Genomic DNA, 22,335 nt, shown 5'->3' on the forward strand with positions numbered 1-22,335 from the left:
TGCTCCTGTGGGCAGTCCCTCTGTCCAGCCCCACCTGTCCACCCTCCATGGCGCCAATCAACTCTCCAAACTGACCAACTAATTAATAAAAGAGGAAGAACTAGAGGAGGTGGCCCAGGGCTGATGGGAGTGGGGTTGGGAGAGGGAAACAAAGTGCAGAGTGATTGGCTTGGCTCTCGATGCCTGACCACGGGCAGGAGGAGCACAAGGGCGGGCACTGCAGGGTTGGTACAGTGATGCCTCCCCGAGCTGCCAGGCTGCAGGTGATACCTGAGTGTGCTCTCAGGTTGGACTCCCAGGAATGGAGAGCAGAGGAGGAAGGTCCCACAGACTGACTGTGGGTCCCAGGAGGGGCTATAAAAGTTCTTTTTCAGGTCCCCATCCAAGTAGCAGTGATAGCAGCTTGGGCTGGGACTGAAGAATTTGTGGCCCCTGGGACAGCTGAGAGGTGGGCCAGGGACAGCCTGGTAGGAAGTACTGGTCCTGATCACTGAGGGCCCTGCCTTAGTTGACCTCAGAGGTGGGCAGGGGGTCTGTGGGGCGGGGTGTGGCCAGGAGGGGCACAGGTGAGGTGGCCTCGATGAGAGCGGGGTTGAGTATGATAGGCAGAGTCATGGGGGGCACGCCCACCTGCAGTGGGGAGGCCAAGGGCTGCAGGATCAGTGGGGGCTGAGCCAGGGGTGGAGGCCCATCCGGGGTAGGGCTCAGTCTGCTGGGGCTGGATGCCACTGGTGATCCAGAGGAGCTGCTGTTGGCAGGTCGGGGGCCCTCGGGCTTCTCGAAGTCTAGAGGGAAAGCAAGGTGGCTGCAGTCAGACTCGCTCACATTCTGCAGCTAGTTTACCAAACTTCTGCTTCTCCCACTCCTGTAAGCAAGATGACCCCTCCCAGTCTACACAGTTGAGAGTCTCTGCTCAAAACTTATTCCAGTGTCCAGCTACCTTATATCTACCCTTTATCTTCTTTGCTGTACCTCCAGTAGGTTAATTTTGGTCTGGTCTTTATTAGAATTCCTGAAGGGCAACCTCTGCATATTCATTCCAAGTCCCTGATCCAGCCTCCTTCTCTGAAGCCTGAAAATCCCAGGCAGCTAGCTCATCATAGCTGACCTGGCCCTGCCATTTCCCATAAGAAGAGAGCAGGTGAACAGGATCTTCTGGTTCTTTCCTTCCCCTGCCTCACAGCCCATGCCCAGCAGCAATCTCAAAGTACCCCGGACCTCCGTGACTTCCTGTTTGACATCCAGCAAACTCGCTCAGAGGGACTCACCACAGGTCCCCAGCTCAGAGGGCATCTCTGGGGGAGGTGGATGGCCAGGTGTCCTGGTGTCACCAGCAGCAGGAGTCAGGTGGGCTGAGGCCAGAGGTTTTGGGGCATGAGGCTCCATGGGCACAGGGTCTGGGGAGGGTAGAGAATCCAGATGGCGGCTCTCGGTGCTTTATTTCAAGTAGAGTCCTGGCTACCCACTAGACTTAACCCCCACCCCAGGCACAGAGAACTAATTATTAGCTCCAGACTCTCTTTGATGAAGTTGGTTGGAGCCCCCTACCCTGGATGACAGTCTGCTTGAAGAGCTCATCTCGTAGGTGGGGCAGGAAACAGTCAATGCGCTCCCAGGTGATCTCCCAGAGGGCTGAGGGGCTGCCTCCTCGGGCATCCGCACTGTGGAAAATCTCTGCTGTGTCCATCACCAGGAGCATGTTCTTCAGAGACTCAGGGATGGCCTCTGACTGCAGGTGGCAGTGGGGCCATGAGAATGGGAAAGAGGGCATGGGGGGATATGGTAAGGAGAAGGCAGCCACCAATGGGGAAACAGCAAGTCTTCCCAGAAGATGGGAGAGGAAGTAGGCAGCTGGAGTTGGGCTGAGGCAGAACGTACCAGTAAGTCACTGGAGCCTGCATGCATGTACTTGTCCATGAAATCCAGGATGGTCAGCCAGAGGGCCGCAAAGGTAGAGAGCGACAGCAGTGGAGACAGGTGCTGCAGGAAGACCTATGGTCCCCCAGCCCCTCTCAGCCAAGAGTAGGGTAGGAGCCTTCTGCACCCCTCTCCAAGGGTGGGAGGCAAGCCTGCCCTATCTTGTGTGGGAATCCTGGATCAGAGACTCCTCTGAATTCCAAAATCCTCCCAGGTCCCTGGGTCCTGCTGAGTCTCCATAGCTGGGAGTCCTAAGCACCTACATTACATCTCTAGGTCCTCCCAGCAGCCTTGGCTTCCCTGCTTGTGAAGAGGCAGGTGTGGGGAGAGTGGGTAGGTGTAGGGTGGTGAGCAGTACCTTAGAGAGCAGGGTGGAAGCCCTCATCCGGGTCTCCTCCATCCCGCCCACATCTGCAGGGCTGATGTTTTCCAAGAGCTTGGTCAGTAGAGGAAACAGCACCTGGTGGGTAAGAAGCCAACATCTCCCTAGCAGGGTCAGGTGGAAGCCTTGTCCACTTGACCCTGGGCTGCGGTGGATGGGTACAGAGCAGGAGGGAAGGTCTGATACAGGCTGAGGATTGACATCAGGGGCTCTTCAAGCTGCTTGGCTCTCCTTGTCTTTAGGATTTGCACTTTACCTTAAGACCAGAGGGAAGTCCTACCTTGTTAAAACAGGACTCCCATTCCAGGGCATCTAACTTTTGCAGATCATGTACCAGTAGTGCTCGCTGCAGATAGGTCAGTGCCTGCATCCGCACCTGGCGCCGGGCATCACAGCACAGGCAGGCAATGCCTGAGAATGAGAACAGGCTCAGGATCCTTTGGGCATCCTGATCCTGGTACTTCCCAAGCGCCAGCTCCACCTCTGCCCCTGCCCTGCCTGCTCCCCTGAGGTTTACCCTGAAGTAAAGGGCACCAACAGTGGGCCCAGAGGGTGCGTGAATCCGCTTCGATCTTCCGGCCTCCTGCGTCCAGGTGGCGCTGCTCCTCCGCCCATGAGCTGTAGATAGAGGCTGCCCTTGTGTGTAGGGTGTGCATCAGGTCTAGCAACTGGGGTCACAGGAGGGGCACGACATGAGTGGGGTTAGGTCTGGTGGATCCCCTCCTCACCAGCCCACTCCCACTGTCCCTGACTGAGTCCTCAAGGGAGTCCCTAGTACCGATCACACCATACTCCACCCCTCTCACCACTCCCTTCTCCTCAACTTTATGAGCTGGTTGTCCTAGTCCTGACCAGTGTTTCCCAAAGATGGGTATTACTCCTAGTAGCGGGGATTTGAGGAGGTGTGTGGACTAAGTATTTAATAACACAATTACACAGTGAGAAAGGTACTTTTTCACTCCTTTTTCTCACTTTCTGATGACAGATAAAGCCTCATCTTGTTAATCTCATTTTAAAAACAGCAAACCTCAGGCTCAGAGGCTTTGATAGGCAACAGTGTCTGGCCAGATTTAATAATTTTTTGTTTTTGTAATTTTTCTCAGGTTATTCTATTTAAAGCAATTAATTCTCCATTTATTTAGTGATGTAAAGTCTTATCATAAAATAAATTTTATATGTCCTGAATAGACAACAGAATAACTCTGGAAGGATAAACAAGAAACTGATGGCAGTGGTTGCCTCTGGTAAGGGAAACTTAGCAGCTGGGGACAGGAAATGAATGGGACTTTTATCTGCTTACCCTTTTGTACCTTCTGAACTCTGTGCTATGTGCATTTGAATTACTTATTTCAAAAACAAACTATAATTTAAAAATGAAGCAAACAAAGACTTACAGGTGGTCCTGGACAGGGGGGCACTGTGGGGACACTGGCTGAGGCCCTGGCTGGAAAACAGGCCCTTCCTTTCCGCCCTGGCTGTCCCTGGCCCCACCAAGACTCCCAATGTCAGGTACCGGGAGAGGAGAGGAAGTAAAGGGTGCCATACTTACGTCCTGACTGACCTGTAAAGACACCGTATGGTAGCTGGCAGGCACACCTTCGTCCTCATCGTCATCACTATGCCCACCCCGCGTGGCATGTTGGCTGGAGGTTCGAGGCCGCCGAAGCATTGAGCCTTCCTTGGATTTCTTCTTGAAGCGGTTCCCTTTGCTGTCATACTTGTGACTCTTGCCACGTTTCTCCTGGGACTTGCACCCTGAGCAGGGCCAGATGCAGGTCACATTTCCATATCCATGGGTACAGACGGCCTGCTCCTCCCTTTCCCCCGTAATTCACATGGTTACTCCCCAACTGCCCCTTCATCAGGTGACCCACCGCCATTCAGACTGGCCTCCACAAAGATGCGGAGAGTCTTGACACAGAGCTCAAAGTTGTCAGGTGTGATGTGGGCAGCGTCACGCACGATGAAGGACAGGGACTCCACACACTTGAGCAGGGACTTGGTGTCATGTGGCCCGAGGTCCAGCCCCACTGTTAGGCTGTACTGATTGACCAGGGGTGAAGGACCTGGCCAGCTGGTCTCAGGCCCTGGCTTGGAGTTATCGATGTCATCCTTCCCCACCTGTAAAGTATAGAGGAGCTGAGAATCCAGGCTTGACCCTGATCTTCCCCTAGCTGCCCTCTCAGAAGGCCAGGAATCTTTCCCACAGGCCAAGAGGGAAGACTCACCCGCTGCCCGTATGCTCACTCACCACTAACCAACCGCTGTTGACCACATCAGCATCTGTGGCTGATCGGTGAATCTTGCCAGGCCTGCCATGGTCAGTGTAGACCTCCGAGTCAGAAGTGTACCCTCGGTCCAGGCTCACATCATTTTGATGGAAGGATGGGAGTTCACTATCTGATTGGGCCCCTGAGCCAGCAGGGAGAGGCGCAGAGTCAGGATGGGGATGGGGAAGTTGGGATGAGGCATAGTTTCAGCTCTCAGAAGAAAGGTGCTGAAGCCTGGCCTCTCTTTTCTCTTGGTCTGGATTAGTTTCAGCCCTGTCACTAGAGGGCTGAAGGATGGCCTGGAGAGCTTCTCTGTTGACCAAATGGGGCAGCAGGCTAATTTGGGCTCCTGACAGCATCTAGTAGCAGCTGTTGGGGAGGGAGGTGGCAGTGAGGACAGAGTTTCTGAGAAAACAGTCCTCAGGACAGTAGGAAGCCTGGCTTCATAGCCTTCTCCATTGCCTACTTGCCTTTATGCTGTTTAATCTGTGGGTAATGGGGAGAGGCCCGTTAGGCACAGGAAGCTCTGGAAGCAGATAGCAGAAGTCAGGGGTATTTAATCTGCTGAACACAACAACCTGCGTTTTGTTTTCCTGTCTCAACCACTGGGGCCATAATTGTTTATCTGCCAGTGTGGGTCTCTCTGGGAAAGGGCTTACCAGCATCAGGTGCATCGGCCCTGGCTGTGGCCTGCAGGGCAGCTGGAGGCTTTACACCTGAGCCAATGCACTCCAGCAGCGTGAAGAGGGTGGCCCAGTCATCACTTGAGTGGATGTTGGCTGCGTTAGTCTTAAGGAGTTCATGGAGCCCATAGGCTACCTGGTGACTGACTCGGGACAACACGCTGGGCTTCATTAGTAGCAAAATGCGCAGGGAGAGCAGTACCTGGGGCAGGAGATGGGAGCAGGAAGTGGAAAGTGGGCACACGCGTCTTGTCTAGCCTCCTTCCCCACCAGCCTCCCTAGGCTAGTGAGAACAGTTTTGGCTAAGACCCAACTTAGGGTACTCTGTGGACAGATGGCCAGGGGCTAGGAATGGGGGCAAGAAAGAGGCAGGTGTGGTTATAAAAGGGCAATACGAGGGATCCTGTGGTGTTGGAACTATTCAGCATCTTGGCTAGTGGTAGATACACAAACCTACGCAAGTGCTTAAATTGTGTAGAACTTAATACACGTATGAACAAGTAAAACTGAGGAAATCTATATAAGATTAGTGAATTGTATCAATGTCAGTATCTTGGTTATGATACTACACTATAGTTTTGCACAATGCTACCATTGGGGTAAAGTGGGTAAAGTGTACAGACAGCCCCCAACTTATGATAATTTAACTTAGATTTTTTTGACTTCACAATGGTATAAAAGTGAAACACATTCAGTAGAAACCATACTTAGAGTTTTGATTTTTTCCAGGGCTACTGATATGCAGCACAATACTCTTTTGTGTTGCTGGGCAGTGGCAGGGAGCCACAGCTCTCAGTCAGCCATGCCATTATGAGGGTAAACAACTGATGCACTTAGAACCATTCCGTACCCAGACAACCATTCTGTTTGCCACTTTCAGTACAGTATTCAATAAATTACCTGAGATATCCAATACTTTATTATAAAATAGACTGCATATGAATCTATAATTATCTCTATTTTCAAAGTTTAATTTTTTAAAAACTGAAAAAAAGACCAGCAACATTATGCAAAACTACAGCATAATATCATAACCAGGATACTGACATTGATACAATTCACTAATCTTATTCAGATTTCCCGTTTTACTTGTACTCATACGTGGATTAAGTTCTACACAATTGAAGCACTTGTGTAGGTTTGTGTATCCACCACTAGCCAAGATGTTGAATAGTTCCAACACCACAGGATCCCTTGTGTTGCCCTTTTATAACCACACCTGCCTTTCTTGCCCCCATCCCTAGCCCCTGGCCATTTGTCCACAACTTCTAAAACCTCATCAATTCAAAAACGTCATATAAATGGAATGATATAGTATATAACCGTTTGGGATTGGCTTTTTTCACTTAGCGTAATTCCTTGGACAGTCATGCAAGTTGCTGCATGTATCAATAGTTTGTTGCTTTTAATTGCTGAATAGTATTCCATGGTATGTATGTACTACACTTTACGCTGAAAACCATCTGGGCTGATTCTAGTTTTTGTCTACTACAAATAAAGATCCTGTGAACATTCATGTATAGGTTTTTTATAAAAGTAAACTTTCATTTCTCTGGGATAAGTGCCCAAGAGTGCAACTGCTGGATTGTGTTGTAACTGCATGTTTAGTTTTATAAGAAACTGCTCTATCATTTTATATTCCTACCAGAAATTTATGAGTGACTGACCCACATCCTTGTCTGCATTTGGTATTATCACTGTTTTCCACTTTAGCCATTCTGACAGGTGTGTAGTGGTATCTCACTGTGGTTTTAATTTGCATTTCCCTGTTGGATAATGATGATGAACACCACTTAAGCTTCTTCATGTGCTTATCTGCCATCTGTATATCTTCTTCATATCTTTCGCCCATTTTCTAATCGGTCTGTTTTTTTTTTTTTACTGTTACGTTTTGAGTTCTTTTATATTTTAGGTATTAGTCTTTTTTCAGATATTTGATTTGCAAACATACACTCCTTGTCTTTACCTCCTTTTCACACTGGGCTCTCATAGAGTAGAATTTTTAATATTGATGAAATCTACCAGTTTTTCCTTTTATGGATTGTATTTTTGGTGTCAAGTCTAAGAACTTTTTGCCTAGCTCCCAAAGATATCCTCCTATTTTTCTTTCTAGGGTTTCATAGTTTTACATTTTACATTTAATTCTATGATTCATTTTGAGTTAATTTTTCTATAAGGTATGAGGCTTAGGTCAAGGTTCATTTGTCCCCTGCCCCCTCAACCATGGATTTCAATTGCTCCAGCAATTAAAAGGATTATCCTTCCTCCACTGAATTGTTTTTGCACCTTTGTCAAAAAATTAGTTAGGCATCTTTGTGTGCGTCTATTTCTGGTTTCTCCTGTTACATCGATGCATGTGTCTGTCCCTCCAAAAATACCACAGTGTTGATTACTATAGCTGTATAGTAAGCCTTAATATCAGATGGAGTGATTCCTCCCACGTTTTTTCTCAAAATGTTCAGCTATTCTAGGGCCTGTGCTTTTCCATCTTAGAATAAGCTTGTCTGTGTCTACAAAAAAACCTTGCTGGGATTTTCATAGGAGTTGCATTAAACTTACAGATCAATTAAGGGAGGAATGACCTCTTCACTACGCTGAGTCTTCCAATCCACGCATATGGTATGCCTCTTCATTTATTTGGGTCTTCTTTAATATCTTTCATTAGCATTTGTAAGTTTCAACATACAGATCCTATACATGTTTTGTTAGGTGTATAGCTAAGTATTTGATTTCATTTGCAGCACTTGTAAATGGTTTCATTTTCTATATGTTCATTGTTAGTATAAAGAAATGTGATTAATTTTTCTGTATTGATCTTATATCCTGTGACCTTCCTGAACTCACTTCTATACTGTTTGTCTTTTATAAATTGGGTGAAGAGCTCTCAGGAGGGTCCTAAGCATGAGAGCCGGGAAATCAGGTATGGGGCTGGGACTGCCACAAGGCAGCAGCCGTCCAGCCCTACTGAGCAGAGGTGCTGAGTACTAGCTTCATACCTGAGGCCATTCCAGATTCACTCTCAATGTCCCTGTTAGACTCCCCTAGCCCTGTGGTAGGTTACTGGGCTCATGCTATGGGGCACTAAATGAAGTCTCTGTCTCAGGCCATATCCATAACTGATACTGTGGCTTTAGTCCCTTGTACACCTTCCTGCCTTCCCAGCTGCACTCAGCTTACCTGGCCACTGATCTCTTCTCTCCGGAGTAGCCTAATGGCTAGGCGCAGCAGCCCCACCACTGCCCGCTCCACAAGGAAGCAGAAGTCCTGTGCCTGGACACATAGGTGGTATAGATGGTCTCGAACAGTCTGCCACACACAGCCCACACGGTCCCTGAGAAACATAAGGGATGAGGATAGTCTCAGCTGTAAAGGCCACTGGGCAATAAGCCTCTTTTTCTGATTGAGGCTAGGTCCTTCAGAGCTCAGTGGTATTATACCCTAAGCAGGCAGCTATAATGAGCAAGCTTCTCCTCTACTGCCTATAGCTTCATGTGCTTCTTGTCCCTAGAGCCCGCTCTGCAAGATTACTCCAGGCTTCCATCCCTTTGGTACAAGCCCAGTATGAGGCCTGCCTAAAGACTGCCTTCTACCTGTTCTCCAGCACAATCCTCAGCAGCATCTCCAGGCAGAAAGCAGCATCCTCTTCATCATAGGTCTCTTCATCTGGTGTCACTGAGACCAGAGCCTGGAGGAGAATAATAGCAGGAAAATAGACATGGAGGAGAAGCCAGCCACTGGCCCACCCCTGACAGAAACTGAGGCATACACCACTATCCCTGTCTCCCCTCCCGGACCCAGCCAGCCCTTTCACCCCTCTTCCCTCTTCACTCTGTACCTTCATGAGCTCCTGCAGTGACTCCAGCTGGAGGAATTTGCTTTCTGTGATCATCTTTTCTGGGTCACATTGCTAGAGGCGGCACAAGAGAGAGTTTTTTTGTTTTTTTTTTTTTTTTTTTTTTTTTGCTGTACGCGGGCCTCTCACCGTTGTGGCCTCTCCTGTTGTGGAGCACAGGCTCTGGACACGCAGGCTCAGCGGCCATGGCTCACAGGCCCAGCTGCTCCACGGCACGTGGGATCTTCCCGGACCGGGGCACGAACCCGTGTCCCCTGCATCGGCAGGCGGACTCTCAATCACTGCGCCATCAGGGAAGCCCCGAGAGAGGGGTTATTGATAAGGACTAGAGGGAAGAGAATGTTCCCAAGAAGCCAGGGAGAGAGGGCAGAAGGAGTCAGCTCTGGTCACAAACCCTAGATGACCCTATTCTTCAGTTCATAGGACAGTGTCTATCTAGTAGAGAAGGGTCTAGGCTTGTTCACCAGGGGTAGGCAGGGGCAGTTACCTTGATACAGTCCAAGGCCATTCTCTTGGCCTCTTGGCTCTCAGTGGATGGGCCCCGCACGCTAGACTGCTCAGTACCACTAAGTGTCAGCCAGCTCACAAAGCTCAGCACTGTCGACTCTCCTCTGTAGAAAGAAAGTACAAGCTCTAGTGAGCTCCAGAGTTCTAATCCTCCCTCTGCAAGGTCTCCAGCCTCTGATTTCCCCTCACCGGTTTGATGGTGTCTCTTCCCGTTGTAGAGAGATCTTGCCATTGGGATCCACAAAATCTTCTACCTGGAAAATCAGGTCAAGAATAATTTCTTTCCACATGCCCTCTGCATTTCCTGCTCTGCCATGCAAAGTTTTCTGGCTTTCTTCCTGTTGTTCTCTGCCCTACACTATTGACTGGGCCCCTCCAATTGATGACTGGCAACAACTTCTACCAGCCTTCCTTTACAGCTATCCCCATGGCCAAAGATCTGCGGTCTTACATTTGAGGCGTTCCTGGTAAGTTTCAGCATGCATCAGGCCCAGTGCTACTCTCAACCAGTTCTATATGCAGACAGTACGTAATCTTGGAGCTCTTGCCTTGTTATTATTGATTAGTCTCCTACCAAGAATTACCTCCACCATAGCCTTGGGCAGCAGTTGGGCTCGGAAGAGCTGCAGCATGGCCTCCATGATATTCTTCCAGCCCTCCCGCAGGATGTCACCATGACGATGGGCCAAATGGAATACTGTCTTGGCTGCAATGTGGGCTTTAGGGTTGCTTCCAAACACAGTGGGCAGGTTCTCAATGGACTGGAAAGAAGATGAGATGAGGCTTAGGGCCTGGCAAATGTCTTGAAAGGAGATTCTCTTAGGCCTCTACCTATGGTTCCTGAGGGTCCTTCTGCTAGTTCTGCTTCAATCCCCCATAATACTGGTGGGAAGGGCTACTCTGGCTAAGGCCTTCTCCACTATTGCATCTCTTCTCTCATCCCCATTATATAAGGTAATGCTATTCTCATCCTAGGGTGTGTCAGACAGAAATGGCTAAGCTCTACTGTAGTCCAGGGGTAGTGAGAGAATATGCTGATGGAAACCAGCTCCACAGATAAGGGTAGGTCTATGGCTAAAAGAGAGGTCATCCTTTGGAACTCCAAGTACACAGTTCCTGTCCCTGCTCACCTCACTGCTGAGAGCTGTGAATTTGCATAGAGAGATGATGAGATTGTCAAACACATCACTGAGGCCATAGTGGGCGGAGATCATGGCGCACTTCCTGTAACGTCACATATCGGATACAGTCACTGAAAGGCCAGGCAGCCCTTCCAAGTCCCCAAGGAGGCTTGCTTGGGATTCTTCCCTAATCAGTCCCAGGAAGAAACCTTTTACTCTTGAGTCTGTTTAAGACTGAGCTTTCCCAAGCTTCAGCCTCCCTGAAAAACTCAGGAGGAACCCATTCTAAGGAAAATAAGAGTAGGAGTCAGAGAGGCATGGAGGCAACCAAGTTAAATCAAAGAGGTGGAAGGAGATCCAAGACCATAGTCAAACTCTGGCTACCTGAAGCCTGAGATGGCTTTTTGGATGATTGTCTCCTCAAGGCTTTTGTCAAAGACATAAGAAAGAGCAGCAATAGTGGGGCCCCAGGTCATGGTGAAGAGGTCAAGATCGTAGCTGCCAGCAGGCACACGTAGGAATATGCCTTCTGGGGTGGCACCTCGATGAAGCAGCACATTCCATACATAATTCTCCCGAACCAGGCCTGTCTGCTCCTCAGGCATCACAATCTCCTCATTCCTGTCAGGAGGTAACAAAAGGAGTAGGTGCACTGCTCTGAACCTGACTGGTTACAAACTAGGACAAGGGGCTTTCTGCCCATTACTGACACCTTCCTTCAATGAGAGGTCATCAAAACTGCAGCTCAGTGGTCTGCTTCCCTCCCCACCAGTGGCACCAAGGAGAAAGAAAGGAAGCATCCCATAATCTCCAAGCCCCATCTCTAAGTGGGCCTTTAGTTCTATAGTAAGATCTCATATTTTTTCTGGGTATGAGAGGATGAACAATTCTACCTTTTCTGATTTACAGTAGAAACCTAAGTGTCCCAAACCTCATCCTCTAGTACCCATCTTGGGTTCTCTACTAGCCCCATAATGCATCTTGCAAGCTAGACAGGAAAACCCAGCTTCTCTGCGTTTGGAAAATGGGGTGATGACATTCCACTTAGCAGGGGCAGTTTGGATCCTGGCTCAGGGTACTAAAGTTCCAGTACTATTCAGGCTTCTTTAAGGAATAAATCAGTTGGGGGAGAAGGGGCTGCCCAGATAAATTACGATGCTAAATCCAGGGTGTATGAGTCACTGCAGTCTGATGTGACTCCAAAATCTGGAGAAGGAAGTAGCGTGCTTCTCCTTAACAGAGATGCTACACCATTCTCTACGCATACTCACTTGATGGCATGGTACATGTCCTCCAGAATGTCTTGCTCAAAGTCCTTGCCTCCATTCACACCTTTTAGATTTTTGCGAAACTCCTAGAGACAGGGCAATAAGCTTTACCCGCCATGTGTCAATGCTGAAGCCCCACTCAGGGAACTCCTGGGTCTGTGGTAAATAGGACTTTAGGAAACAGTAAGTGACAGAATCCACTTCCCTACCCCAGTTCCTCTTCTGGATTGGCCAGCGCCCCCTGACTCCCTTGGACAGAAGCTTGTCTATTGTGCCCACTGGAAAACCCATGTCCTTCCTGCTACCTCCAAAGCTGTGCTGGAACTGCTCTGCCATGGCTGGGATCCAATCTTACCTCCAGGGTCATGGGTGCATTTTGCTTGCGAACATTGTGGTTGTGCTGGTCAGTATTAAGCATGATGACAGCATAGGCCAGGGCAAAGCAGGCATCGCTATTGGCAAATGGGGAGCCATTACAATTCTGAAAAATCAAAGACCCCACCTATGTCAATGCCCTTCTCTGGCCAATCAAACCCTCACGACCAACCCACTGGTCAATGATGATAAAGAAGAAGGTACCAGCCAGAAAGAGGCCCATCTCTTGCCAACTCCCTGATGGAAGCTGGCCCCTCTATGGGAAAGCTCACTGACATTGCTCTCAGCCTTCTTAGGAGACAGCAACTGGGTCCTTCAGTTGAGGCCATAGAAACCCTTAGTCAAATTAATTTGGGATGCTGGGCTCAGTCCCTGCCACTCAAACTCACCCTCCAATGTTCTGTGAATGCCTCCAGCAACCTCTGGATGACTGGTGCTTCCCCGGGCAAGCGGAAGGCTTCCAGGTAGAGACGGAGAGCTTCATCCAGCCGCAGACCCTGAAAGCTGAAGGTGCTACAGGGAAAGAAAGAAGGACGAAAGGCTTAAGATGTATAAGCTGCAAATGTTGGGTGCTCTATTAGCTACAGTCCCACTAAGCTTCTCCTATTGGAACAGAAAAGGCTGAGAGCTCTGGCAAAGGGGAGGTATCTCCTAGGTCATCTCTAACACAGAACCAGAATTTGACAACCTCTAAGCTTAGTACTCTTCACATCAGTGTGCTCCTACATAGAAACCTCATCCCTGGAACCCAGGAACCTACCCTGTGCTCAGGAACCCTACTCCACCCCTTTGCAATGTTCTCTATGGAGAATGGAATGGTGCCCAAAGCTTTCTTGCTGGAGACTCTTTCAGATCCAAAAGATATAAATCTTGGGAAGAGGAAGAGTGTATGACCTGGGTCACCATCAGGAACTGACTGGTACTGTTTTGAACTGTCTGTCCCCCCAGGCTGATCATCAACTATGTCCCACATTTCTTGCAGTTTCCTCACCTCACAAAGCTCTCCAACAGGTCAATGTTTTTGCGGTCACTCACAAACTCTCCAATCATTTTCTTGTCCAGCCGAGGGTTCTCTCGCAGCCACTGGGCTACCTCTGTGTTGTCCATTGGGATGGTGAGGAGACCTTTCTCTTGCAGAAACTGGATCCCCTTCTTTGGTTTCTGGTTGAACTGCTCTGTGCCAGTAATCAGCAGCTAGAGAAGAAATACAGGAGGTGTCAAAAGCTGCTCTGCCCCTAAACCAGACAAGGGCAGGTCTCCATCACAGTCCACAGCTGGTCACCTAATGGGCTCCTAAGACATGGTTCTAAGTCACTCCAGAACTAAGGCTGAACCATATTGGCCCCTAGCTTTACCCAACTCCATGTTTAACTAGAAGTGGCTGAGGAGCTCCTTTTTACTCCTTTTCTGAGTGCTAAAGATGCACAGCACTCTCCTCCAACCTGAGAACCAGAGAAAAAAAATATAAGAAAGAGACTAGAGAAGGTTTTCTTTTCTCTCCAGTATTAGAGCTGTTCCTGGCATCTGTTTACAGACTAGCTCGGATTCCCCTTCTTTCTTTGGCTTCCTAGCTCTTAAGGCCCTGGGGTTTGAAAGACAAGGTGAAATAACTGCAATGATAACTTTTTGACTGTCTAGTCACAGCCCTGCAATCAAGGGCACACATAAACCAAAGTCATTTAGGCTGGCCTTACGAGGAAGAAAGGGTTAAACAGAAGGTTTTCTTTGTGTTAGAAAACCAGAAAGTACAGTTATTTGAACTTTACTAAAAAGCACCAGAATAAATGTCAATTCCCTTTTATTGCCAATCATCACCCCAGAGCTCGAGATGACCAATAACCTTCGGTGACCCACAGGATACCAGCTTCCAGGGCTCTTGTCACCACAAGTAACACCTGACTCTCAGCTAGGGCAGCATTTGCCCAGGAGTACACAATAGGAGATGCCAATTACATGGCTTAGGAGTAAGGAAAGGGCTTCAAAGGAGATTGGGGGGTTGCTGAAGCTCCAAGAAGCTCAAAAACTAGCCTTGGGAAGCTGTTCAGTGAGCTTAGACTCTCCCTCATTCTCTGAGACAGAAACCCAACAGAGAACACCCAGTCAGGAGTGGGTAGAGGCTGAGCTCTGGGGATATCTATATATACCTTCTTTTTATTCTTAATTTCAATCAACTCCCGTGGATCTGGCAGGAGACAGGAAAATCGAGGTGGCTTCCGGGTAAACTTTTTGTCAGCTAGGAATGGGAGGAAGAGAGGGAAACACCAGTAAGACCTCTTTTTAACCAGGATAATGACTTTTGGAAGGATGCTGATATACTCTCTAGTGAAAAAAAGGATGCCTCAGAAAATTTCTTGTCCTCATCAGTCTTCCCCTTCCTTAGAAGTCCTATCTTCTAGGGCTCCAAATGTTTTCTTTCCTCTCTCTGGGTCTGAAGGCATGGTGAGCAGCCAATGTTCATTCAGGTACTAACCTAGGGTATTTCTGCTCCCCTCCCCTCTGTTCTCTAACAGGCCTTCCAGTTGAGGGGGCTTAGGATGATGGATACCCAGTACCCACCCCCAGAGTCACCAGCTTCCTCCAGATCACTGCATCCTGGTTTCCCATGTTCTGCTGGCAGCCGCCCTCCACCTGGCACATGCAGGCCTGCGATGTCTGGGGCCATGCCTATAGCCTTCCCATCGCTGGCTGCTCTCTCAGCTGGTAAGAGAGAAGAAGGTAAATGAAGACTGATGGTGTAGGAAGCCAAGCAGAGCTGCAGGAGAATCGAGCTTCAGGCCAAGGAGATCTACATGTTCCCACACAGGTCACCAGCCCTGACAGGACAAACCCAAGCCCAAATAAGTAGTCACTATCCCAGGTCAGCCAAGCATTAGCTTCTACAATTTAATAAAGAGATTATGCAATCACTTTCCCTGATCTTCTGCAACCTCAATCTCAAGGAAAAGTTAGAGAAGATTAATTAGAGTGGAGGCAGGCACTGGGGGTAGGAAAAGGTAGGGCCTGGAGCTTTTCGGCACAGAAGTCCTATATCCTTTAATCTATATTCTCTTTTCTCCCCATAAAGAAATAACAATTCTGTAAAAATAGCTAAAGCATGGAAGAGGAGAAAGGGAGAAGTCCATGAGTCCTGCTAATGTGCCAGCCTGGTCTATGAGTCACATCACCAAACCTCGGAAACACAGAATTAGGAGTACTTTGGAGGAAATGACATAAGGGTAGGAGAAAGGATTCAGTGAGTAGAGAAGGGATAAACATAGAACCCTGGGATCCTCAAAGAAAGAAATGCCTCTCACTATTGTTGGCTTCTCGAGTGCCATCTACTGCCTCACAGCCAGGTCTGGCTGCTTCTTTCTTTTCTTGCTGGGTAAGGTTGTTGAGGACTTTGGCTTGGCAGTGGGCCTCAGTGCTGTCAATCACTGTCAACAGGGCATCAAGAGACAGCAGGTGTGTTGTATAGAGCTGACCAGACACAGGGAAGGAATTCTGGAGAGTAAACAGATACAGGAGACTTGGGGTTAGAATACTTTTCCAAAAATCCTAAAACCGCCCATAACTTCTACATTGCCTTAAGATACACTTCTTCTTGTTCCCCAGCTCTCAAGTGTTTCGTTCCCTATATGTAGCATCCTCACTACCACTAGAGAGATCTCCTTAAGTCGTCTTTCTAGAGGTCAGTAATAATGCTCAGCACCTTGGACAGCAGCTTGGTGAGATCTTCAAAGAGGTTGGAACAGTAGTAGTCACAATCATAGTTGATATAGAGCTCAGTGACAAAGCTGGGGATGTGCCAGAGCTGCACAGTGGCCTCCAAAGCCATCTCCTTCATTTCATAAGGCATCTTGGGGTTCTCCACAGTGATGATATCCATGAGCTTTTTGATGTACATCTGACAATAATCCAATAATTGCCATTTGGGTGGGGAAAGGATTCAAGATAGGAAGAGACAAATTGGACAGGAAAAACATTAAACAGGAAGCAGACGCCTAGCCAGAAGGTATGCATTAAGAGATACTTAATGGTATTCCATCCCCTAAATACATCCCCCTCTTTGTCCTTCATGATGGGGGAGGCCTGGCTCTCTACCTCCTACCTGGTCAAGTTGCCCATTGACCTTTTTGTGCTCTCTGTGTGAGCCTGATTTGGTCCTATTCAGAGTTCCCTTTTGCAATTTAGTGGCGAAGCCAGCTTGACTTGCCTGCCTGTGTTGCAAAAGAACTGCAGACAGAAGAGTTTTACCCACTCATGGTGAGGTTACCTGCCAGTTCTCATATTCGGGTTCTCCCATTTTATAGCCAGCCAGGTTTCTCTGGGCACCTCTTAAGTTCTCCACTAAAGAGGAGAGCCATGAACCAAACTATGGAGGCTAAAAGCACTCTCCTCAGAAGCCACCAAATCCCACTCCTGCAGCATGACAAAGCTGACCTGAATGAAGGTGCCATACCTATTTTTTTTCCAACTTCAAGAAACTCACCTCTAATTGGAACTTGAGGTGCTCCCTCATGCTCTCAAACAGTAGGAAGCATACGCGCAGGGAAGCAGCATAAAGGTTCAGTCGCTCTATGCTGAGTAGCTGGAGATCACAGTAGGATGGGCTATTAGGTTTCTGAACCTGACTGTGGCTCAACCAAGAGAAAGCAGGACAGCAAACTGTGGGAAGTTGTCACTAAGGTCATGTGCTCTGAGGGAACTCTATATCTGGCCATTCCTATGTTTCCCTTTGGTTGCCAGAGTCCCCGGGAAACTACTGGAGTCCTCTTGACTATGACTACTGGTCAGTAGGGGAGGTAGGTTCTTTCCTGGGTCCTATACTCTTCACATGAATCAGCCAAACCTCCCTGTGTTCCCCTGGCCCTTGAAAGACCCTGAAAAAAAGCCAGGTGTTCGGAGTCCCTCTAGAAATCCAGTCTTACCTGGAATAAGTGGCGGCACATCTCATCCTTGATGAGGCCCAAGAGGGTTTGGCACTGGGCTACAGGGGCCGACTCAAGAGCCACTGTCAGCAAATGCAGTCCCATGTGGATCATAACCTCTGAGTTGTGGCGGTCGTGTGGGTTGGTGAGGGAGATGAGGAATCGGAAGAGCTCACGGATGCAAGGAAGACCATAGGGGACCAAAGCTGTGCCTGGGAAAGGCCAGGAGGGAAGTGGGACTGCTAAGAAACAACTGGCTCGATTACTTGGCCTAGCCTGCTCTGCATTATACAGGCAATTTCAGATAAGTGATTCTCCTCAGGAAAAAAATGGTTTTTTTCTGGGGCAGTAAGGAGACTAGTCTCACTTATTGAAGGGAATCAGAATTGATGATCCCACCTTTCTGTTAAAAGTCCCAAGCTTTCTATTCTTCCCTCTCACTTCCTATTGTCCACCAAACTCCCTCTCTGTGTAAGTTAGGGAAGGGCTCCATCCAATAGTCCTCTTGCTTGATTCCATTTCCTGACTAGAAAATGGCGTAGGACTTGGACCAGCAGACACCTTGGGTCTAAGATGGTTTAGGCTCAGACAGCTTAGTGGGTAGGATGGGGGAAGAGCCTGCCTGAGAGTACTTACCTTCTTTCTGAGAGGACTGTGTAAAGCGCACACCCCGGGGGTTGACGTAATCCATGTCATGGACAGAAGCAGAGTCAGAGTGGTCAGCAGGAGATGTGCACTCCTCTAATACTTCAGGGATGGATTCCACGGATGTTGATTGGGCCTTTTCCACATGGGCCCCTTCCTGCTATGACCAATAGTGGGGAGGATACAGGAAAAGAGATGAGGCAAGAGCAACTGGGAACTTATTTCTCTTAAGTATCTGTCCTCCAAGTGTTTCTAATGGACTGCAGGTGTAGGGCCAGCTCAGTGGGCTGTGAATCAATGCAAGATGGTTCAGGGAAGGAGTACGATGAAGGACTCAGAAAACATCACCTGAGGCATCAGTGACCTACAGTGACTAGAGCCCCAGAGGCAACAGAGGCCCTCAGGAGCTTGGATTTAGATCATTAACTTCCAGAAAAAGCCATGGCCAGCATCCTCACCTTTGCCAAGTACTGCATGTATGCACAGCTTGAAAATCCTGTGAGCTACCTCTCACAGTGAGTAATGCTGTGGTTTTTCTAGGTAGCACAGCTAATTCTAGCAAACAGGGAAGAACCTCCTGCCCCAACCTTCTTTTGAGCCAAGGCCTGGATAAAGAGCCAAAGGATCAAGCCAATTCCACAGCAGAAGACTAGACAGGGGTCTTTAGAAATCAAAGCCGTACCTGGGGGTCAGGTTGCTCAGGAACCCCTAGCTCGCTGCTGCCAGGCTCTGCAACTGTGCTGTACCCTGGAGAGCCAGGTTGCTCCAGGTCAGTGAGGTCCTCTTTGGAGGTGGTCTGGGAGGAGAACTCCAGGCCACTGTCTGTAGAGGGGCTGACCACTGCTGAGGCAGCTTCTGAACTTGCAGAGGAGATGGGAGTGGGTACATCTATGAAGGGCATGCCACCTGCCAAGCAAAGTGAGTGAGGCTTGAAGAAAAGAGACCCTGTGGGAAACACATCCCTTCCATGGTACCGTTTGTTTGTTTTTCCTAGACTGCATATTAATTTCTGCATATGCTTGGTCTCTAAAGTAGTCAGAGTCCCACTGGAAGGAGAACAACCTTAAGTCACTGTGAATTGCTAAATGGTCACAGTTTGATCTGACCTGGAGTTTTCCCTTTTTGCTCTCAGTAGAAAGACCACAGCCCCTCAATCAGTTGGTCTTCAATGTCAAAATTCCTGAGAGAGGAAGGAACTTTTCTTCTATCTATTCTAATCAGAAGAAGCAACTCAGGGTACTCACCAGTGAGGTTAGAGGATAAGCTGGTTCCACTGGGGGTGGGCAGCTCTGAACCTGGTGTGACTTTGGTCATATGGCGGGGGGGTCGGGGAGATCTCTTCTGTTTCTTCCACTTAGATGAATCACTCATGCCTCCTGCTCTCATTTTCAGCTGGAAATATCACACCTCATTAGCACTGGTATTCAAATTAAGATTGTATCCCTAGAAATCTCCCTTCTTTTAGTCCTACTGGTCCCTAGAAAATAGTCTATACCCCACATCTGTGCCACAGTAAGAATCTAGACCATCAGAGCACATTCCTACTCCTCTAACTTGCCTTCTACTCTTGCCACTTTAAAGGTCAGCCTGAGAGCCTCCAAGTGGAAGGTGACATTCTGGTTTTAGGCTGGTCATTGATAAGGCCAGCCCTCATACATCACTCTGCTTCCCTGAATAATGGGTGGCAATCCTCAGTCCTGAAAGCGTAAGGGCAGGGGGTCCTTTGCCCAAAGCTGCAGATCTTCAGGCCCTGGATCCCTGGGCCTTCCTCCTCAACTACCTGCATAGTAGCCTCCTACTCCTAGTTCTTATCCAACCGTGAGAGTCTACTCCTTCCCAGCCAAACTCTTAGCTTTCCTATTACTTCATGAACTGGGCCTAGATCCTAACCATATCCCTTACTGTGGAAAGTCTACATCAAATTGGTCAAAGAAAGGTTCATTCCTTGGAATTAAGGAAGGAGTGGCATCCCAGTTGATTTGTGGAGTTAAGGATGAAAGATCATGTCATGCTGCTGCTCTGCTCTCTGCTGCTCCCAACTTTGGTATATAAATGAGACCTCCTGTCCTTCTCACTGCTTTCAGATGGTAAGGCTACTGATTTCTTGGACTCTTGCTCTATTCCATTTCCCTTCCTCTTGCTGCATTTCTCTCTCTCCTATAGCTTCCTTTTAGTCACAAAGGAAAATCTTTACTCCTATAGCTTCCTTTTAGTCACAAAGGAAAATCTTTATCACCTACTGACTACCTTAGGGTATAGGTTTTCATGCATTTTTCTCCACCCTAAGTTCACAGCTACTTTGTTTAAGCCCATTTCATTTTCTTAATCCTGATGCCTTCTCAATTACAGTTTGCATCCAGTCCTTCTACAGTTATATCAAACTAGTCCTAGATTGATAGACCATTCCTGGAATGGGCAACAGCAATTCTCTTCTAGGAACCATTAGAATGACTCTAAAAGAGAGTAGAAACAATTTTTCTCCCTGCCTCTTTCTAAAAGCTGAAAATACCCATATTATCCTTGGCCTATTCAATTCCTTCTGCTATTTGAAGGATAAGCCCCTCTTCCTCCCCCAAGTCCTCCAGAATCTGGACAACCTTTGATCCTTTGCTTAGAAACCACATAATTCTTCCTTCCATACTCATATCTCCACCCATAAAGGAGACAGGCCCAACAGCTGAGCCCCACCTCCAGCTCTTAGTAACATAGCAACAGCCTCACATTGGATTTACACTTTTTGTCCCTGCATCTCCAAAATGCCAGCAGTCATATGCCTAGAATAGAGCTTCAAGTGCTCTGAGCACTGTGGTTAAGCAGGAACCAGGATGCTCCCTCCAGAAACCACTGAAGCCGAAAAGAAAGTTCTGGGGGTAAGAGTCAGTTAAACATGCAGATAGGCCAGAAGTCCAAGAGATCAATGTGGGAAAAGAGGAACCTCCTGGTTTAAACTGGAAACTGTCACTGAGCTCCAAATGGCACTCACATCTGGATTGACTTGTGTGAAATATCTTTTCTCTCCAGGTGGCTCCCCAATATCAGGAATTCCAGGTAGTCCTACTTCCATGGAGAAGCCCAGTCATTGAGATTCCGTCCCACACTAGGATCAGTCCTTCCTATTTCCTTCTCTATCCTCTGCAGAGGTAGCTCTAACCTGATCATTTCAATGAATGCTCTCTGCCTCCTGGATGGAATAGGAGTTGAGAGGCTGCCAGTTCTTACAAGTGTCTCAGTCCTTTAAAAGTATAGCTGTGCTCCCTGTTCTAAGATCCTAAGGTGGGCGGGGGAGGGGCGAGCAGTTCATGAAACTCTACATCACCTTATCCGTATAACTTTTTATTTCCAAAGGACAATATAAGCTTTATAAAGAAAGGGCAGGTCCTAGGTTAATAATCATGGCAAAATGGTGGGTAGCCACTGAAGAGAGCTGCAACTTGAGACTAGGCAAGCACACAAATGAAACTTGAGACAAGGCATGCAAAGAAAACACAGGCCTATGGACTGTCTAGTGCACACACACACACGCAAAACACACACAGTTCTTTTTATCTTCAATGACCTGGATGTCCACAGCCACACCTCTAGCATGCACACTGTTATGAGAGCTTAGATAGCCCATACCTCCTTCTCTCCCTCTTCTTCCTAAAGCAAGGATATGCGGATTAGGGTAATCTTTAGCTTGCACCTCCGCTGTAAGTTCCCTTACTTCTAAAGGACAGAGGTCACCTTTGCAGATCCCAAAGTATTGCCAGTGTCCTGGGCTAACCTGGGACCTGGCTCCTTTTCATCCATCTAGAGTCCTAAACCTTAGAATGACACCTTTAATGGTAACCAAGAAAAAAATGACCCCAACTAGACAGACTACCCTTTCCCTAAAAACCAAGTTCAGGCATCCAGCTAGAATCAAGGACTGTGCTTAAGCTTTCTAATGCCAGCTCTGAGACAGGGAGAGGGCAGAAAAAGGAAGGGTCTTGTTTGACAGTTCCTCATAGTTCCCCTAGAAATGGTAGATATTAAGCCCCCCCACAAGACGTCAGCAGGACCCAGGCTCTCTTTCTAGGCCTACTACATAACGTATTATCAGTTCAAGGCTTCCTTCTGCCTTCAGGCAGCCAGATGCCCCACGAAAATTCCCAACACTGCAAAGTTACAAACACATGCAGCTCTTCCAAAGCCATGCTGTGTTACTAGGGAGGGGTAAATTGTGCTCTACACAGTGGATATGGGACCCAGATGTTACATATAAAAAATACACATTTAAATAAATAAATGAAAAGGGGGTAAGGAGAGGGAGAGGGAGAGGAAGAGGGAGAGGGAGAGGGAGAGAGACCTTGAGGTTCTTAAAGAGTAGTACCCTCTCTAACTGGTTCAGGGCTTTGGTCTGCTCCCCACTACTTAGCTCCAGTT

At 48.1% G+C, this 22,335-nt stretch overlaps 1 protein-coding gene across 3 annotated transcripts in view; it reads right to left on the reverse strand.

Moving 5' to 3' along the window:
* The window catches only part of GBF1 (golgi brefeldin A resistant guanine nucleotide exchange factor 1), a 122,084-nt gene continuing 99,749 nt past the window's right edge, over positions 1-22,335 (reverse strand). The window contains exons 9-40 of one of the 3 annotated variants that reach the window (XM_082854894.1): positions 19,176-19,323; positions 18,614-18,837; positions 17,923-18,088; positions 17,287-17,498; positions 16,848-16,946; positions 16,068-16,262; positions 15,670-15,859; positions 14,945-15,073; positions 14,521-14,609; positions 13,368-13,570; positions 12,766-12,889; positions 12,357-12,482; positions 12,005-12,087; positions 11,118-11,354; positions 10,743-10,836; positions 10,197-10,373; positions 9,802-9,866; positions 9,593-9,716; positions 9,088-9,159; positions 8,843-8,937; positions 8,430-8,583; positions 5,229-5,454; positions 4,551-4,711; positions 4,174-4,420; positions 3,849-4,054; positions 2,817-2,967; positions 2,580-2,710; positions 2,276-2,377; positions 1,879-1,992; positions 1,549-1,729; positions 1,269-1,397; positions 1-785 (exon numbers count right to left, since the gene is read on the reverse strand). In XM_082854894.1, the coding sequence (XP_082711020.1) occupies positions 505-785; positions 1,269-1,397; positions 1,549-1,729; positions 1,879-1,992; positions 2,276-2,377; positions 2,580-2,710; positions 2,817-2,967; positions 3,849-4,054; positions 4,174-4,420; positions 4,551-4,711; positions 5,229-5,454; positions 8,430-8,583; positions 8,843-8,937; positions 9,088-9,159; positions 9,593-9,716; positions 9,802-9,866; positions 10,197-10,373; positions 10,743-10,836; positions 11,118-11,354; positions 12,005-12,087; positions 12,357-12,482; positions 12,766-12,889; positions 13,368-13,570; positions 14,521-14,609; positions 14,945-15,073; positions 15,670-15,859; positions 16,068-16,262; positions 16,848-16,946; positions 17,287-17,498; positions 17,923-18,088; positions 18,614-18,837; positions 19,176-19,323 (4,935 nt within the window). In that variant the 3' untranslated portion in view covers positions 1-504. Of the gene's footprint in view, positions 786-1,268; positions 1,398-1,548; positions 1,730-1,878; positions 1,993-2,275; positions 2,378-2,579; positions 2,711-2,816; positions 2,968-3,848; positions 4,055-4,173; positions 4,421-4,550; positions 4,712-5,228; positions 5,455-8,429; positions 8,584-8,842; positions 8,938-9,087; positions 9,160-9,592; positions 9,717-9,801; positions 9,867-10,196; positions 10,374-10,742; positions 10,837-11,117; positions 11,355-12,004; positions 12,088-12,356; positions 12,483-12,765; positions 12,890-13,367; positions 13,571-14,520; positions 14,610-14,932; positions 15,074-15,669; positions 15,860-16,067; positions 16,263-16,847; positions 16,947-17,286; positions 17,499-17,922; positions 18,089-18,613; positions 18,838-19,175; positions 19,324-22,335 lie in introns of all 3 variants that reach the window. The other 2 variants (XM_082854893.1, XM_082854892.1) reach the window with 2 other exon arrangements.

This window comes from Leucopleurus acutus (genome assembly GCF_964270905.1).
Source record: "Leucopleurus acutus genome assembly, chromosome: 14".
NCBI lineage: Eukaryota > Metazoa > Chordata > Mammalia > Artiodactyla > Delphinidae > Leucopleurus > Leucopleurus acutus.